The sequence below is a fragment of the Suricata suricatta genome, chromosome 17 (genome assembly GCF_006229205.1).
Source record: "Suricata suricatta isolate VVHF042 chromosome 17, meerkat_22Aug2017_6uvM2_HiC, whole genome shotgun sequence".
NCBI lineage: Eukaryota > Metazoa > Chordata > Mammalia > Carnivora > Herpestidae > Suricata > Suricata suricatta.
The window spans coordinates 28,935,791-28,938,726 of record NC_043716.1 but is presented as its reverse complement, the minus strand read 5'-3'; the positions used below and the strand labels follow the sequence as shown (position 1 = coordinate 28,938,726).

At 37.2% G+C, this 2,936-nt stretch overlaps 1 protein-coding gene across 1 annotated transcript in view; it reads left to right on the top strand.

Moving 5' to 3' along the window:
* The window catches only part of PCTP (phosphatidylcholine transfer protein), a 136,126-nt gene extending 133,531 nt beyond the window's left edge, over window positions 1-2,595 (top strand). Inside the window, exon 6 of the mRNA XM_029928583.1 lies at window positions 2,554-2,595. Within this exon, the coding sequence (XP_029784443.1) occupies window positions 2,554-2,580 (27 nt within the window). The 3' untranslated portion in view covers window positions 2,581-2,595. The remainder of the gene's footprint in view (window positions 1-2,553) is intronic.
* The last annotated feature ends 341 nt before the right edge of the window (window positions 2,596-2,936 follow it).

The window sequence follows — 2,936 nt, the reverse complement described above, 5'->3', positions numbered from 1 at the left end:
TATAAACCCTACAACTACCTTGTGGGACTAATGGATCGGAAGAGATCTTTCCTCCCTGCCTCCTTTTCCCTTGGAGGGAACCGTATTTATTGCTTTAATTAGAGCACGAAGCTGTAGGAGGGAATGCAAGTCTCCAGCCTTTCTCCTGACACCTTCAAAATGGGGAAGCAACTTGGAAACTCTTTGCTGCACGAAGCGCCAGCTGGATAATTAGTACTGTGTGGCTAATAGTGTTTTTAAAAATGTGGGAGGGGGATGAGAACCAGTGTGTGCATCTTTAACAGACTTCAGTATTCTAAGCCACAGTTCTAACACTGTTGTGGATGAGATGTTTGGAAGACTAAAAAAAACAACAACAATATGTGACTTAGTGTATTAATGTTCTCTTTGAGTGGAGGGAGGAGCAAGGCGATGACACTCATCTAACCTACAATAAACGTCAGCATACTGCTGAGCTGGCTTTCTCTCTGTGTTGAAAGGAGAGAATAATTCCCCACAATTATTCCTCCAGAGAGCATTAGATTTGCCCAATGATTAAGGCAAGAAAAGACAAAGGTTATTTTGGTAATTCAGCGAAGTCTGAATAAGTCATACGTTTTTAAGGTAATAACTTGCAGTGTGTCCAGGGTGATTTCCAAAACTGTTAATGACTGGGGAGGTATGGCTCAGACCAATCAGAATGGAAGGTAGACATTATGCCATTCAGGGACACTATGCCTCAGTACTAGATCTGATTGAGTCTTTTGTTCAGATATGATGTAGTTCTGCTTTATTTAGAAATCCCTGTGGGTCTCTAGAAGAAATTAAGTATAGGCATATTTAATGGCTTTTCATCAACTCTAAAGATGATCATCCTGCATTCATTTATTCATTCAGCAACCATAACACTGCAACTACTATTGCCAAATATTGGGGCTACAGCAATAAGCAACAGAGCCCACAGCCCCTGCTCTCAGAATTTTACTTTCTAAAGCAGGGTCAGCAAACAGGTTTTGGTAAAGGACCAGATAATAAATATTTTCAGCTTTGCAGGCTGTCTGCTATCTGTTACAACTATTGAGTTGTGTTACCACATGAAACAGCCATAGGCAGTACATAAGCACACTAGTGTGGCTGTATTCCAGTGCAGCTTTATTTAGGGACACTCGATGCTGAATGTCATATGATTTTTACGTGCCACAAAACAATCATCTTCTTTTGTTTCTTTCTGATCATTTGAAAATGTAAAAACCATCCTTAGCTGGCAGGTTGTACCAAAACAGGTGGTCGGCCAGACTGCGCACGTGGGCTGCACTTTGCAGCTTCCTGATTAGAGGTTTCATAGTAGAGGGGAGCAAATCACTGAAGTCAGTTGACTGATGTTGAAAATGAAGTGACAAAATAAAAATGGTACAGACAGCTAGCTGTATACTCAAGGATGCATGAATTATAGGATCTTTGGAAAGATTCAGAGACCTTTTCAGTCTTAGATAACCTTCACAGGGTATTTGCTCCCCCACCGGGGCATTCACAATGAGGTGACATAGCCTCTATTTGAGCACTTTCTGTGGCAGGACATTGGCAACTTTGTAAAGTCAGCCTATTTTATTCCGGAGGCGTTTTCATCATATACAAATATATGTATATAAATAACAGGTCGCTGCATCTCAGTAAATCTCAGCTAGTGTCTCTAGTCTGCCCTCGTTAACAGTCTTCAAGAAATAAATATAAGCAGTTTTTCCACAGGACAAAATATATAGACAGCTTTCCCATCACTTGTGAGTCTTTAACCATTTTATATTGGTTATATTCTTTGTCTATTTTTGGTCCCATACTTCGGTTCTTCTAACTGGAAGGTTGAAAAAGACAGGGTTCTGTGTTTTCTCTTCTTTCTAATTCCTTCATATATTTAGTATTAGCTCATTTATTTCCAGCATGGAGAAAACTAAAAAGAAGGGGAGAGAGAAGAAAATTAGATTGTTTCCCTTTAAGTGGTGATTCAAAACATATTTGCATAATAATAACAATATGTGCCGTGTGTCCTATTAAAATTAATCTGCTTATGTGATAAGGCTTTTGGAACAGGGACATAGCTTAGTTTTGCCTTGAGGAAAAGTGCTAATCCCAAATGAGCATTATCTTCTCTGCAAAATAAATATTATCAAAGCTAGTATTCTAACCTTTCCATGTGTTTTTTCTTATCTTTATTTAAATATAAGGCAGCTGGTTGAAATCAGTTTCACAACAGGAGTTGCATTCAAATGGGCCAAAATCCTAGGGAAAAAGACATGCTGGTGTGTGTGTGTGATTGCACCTATAAATTATATCATAACTGCTGGACATTGCACTGTGTAATGAATATAAGAGATTTTTGACTCAGACTTTATCAAAGAACAGCTTCATCATGTAATATATGGACAATTTGAGCAAGTTCTAAGAACATTTTTAAGTCCTGATTTATTCGTTTGCAAACTGATAGTAATACTACACACTTTATAGCGTCAAATGAATAATGTTAACAAACAGTCTAATGGAATGCCTGGTATGCAAGTATTACTCTCTTTTTCCTTTCAGCTTTCACCAGATTGCTTCTACAGCTAATAATTGGCAAATTGGGAATGAGAGACAACAACAACAATAACAACAACAATAATAAAAGTTAGATGCTGGAATATCTAGGAGGTGAAAATTTAAAACTGGAGATACAGATACGTTATCCAAGCAATTCGCTCTTTGGTTTCTTTATATAAAAACTTTTTCCTAGAGTAGTTAAAATATGATTATAAAATGATTAAATATTTAGCATAAAAATTTTGTTTTGAATTTAGAGATGACTATAAGGAAGCAGGTTGGTGTGGCGCTCCTTTAAAATGTAAAAATTGGCTGAAGTATGTGATATTATCCCAAAGTCTAATAAACAAAGTCTATTGTATTTTTGGAGGTTGGGAATGTTAAAA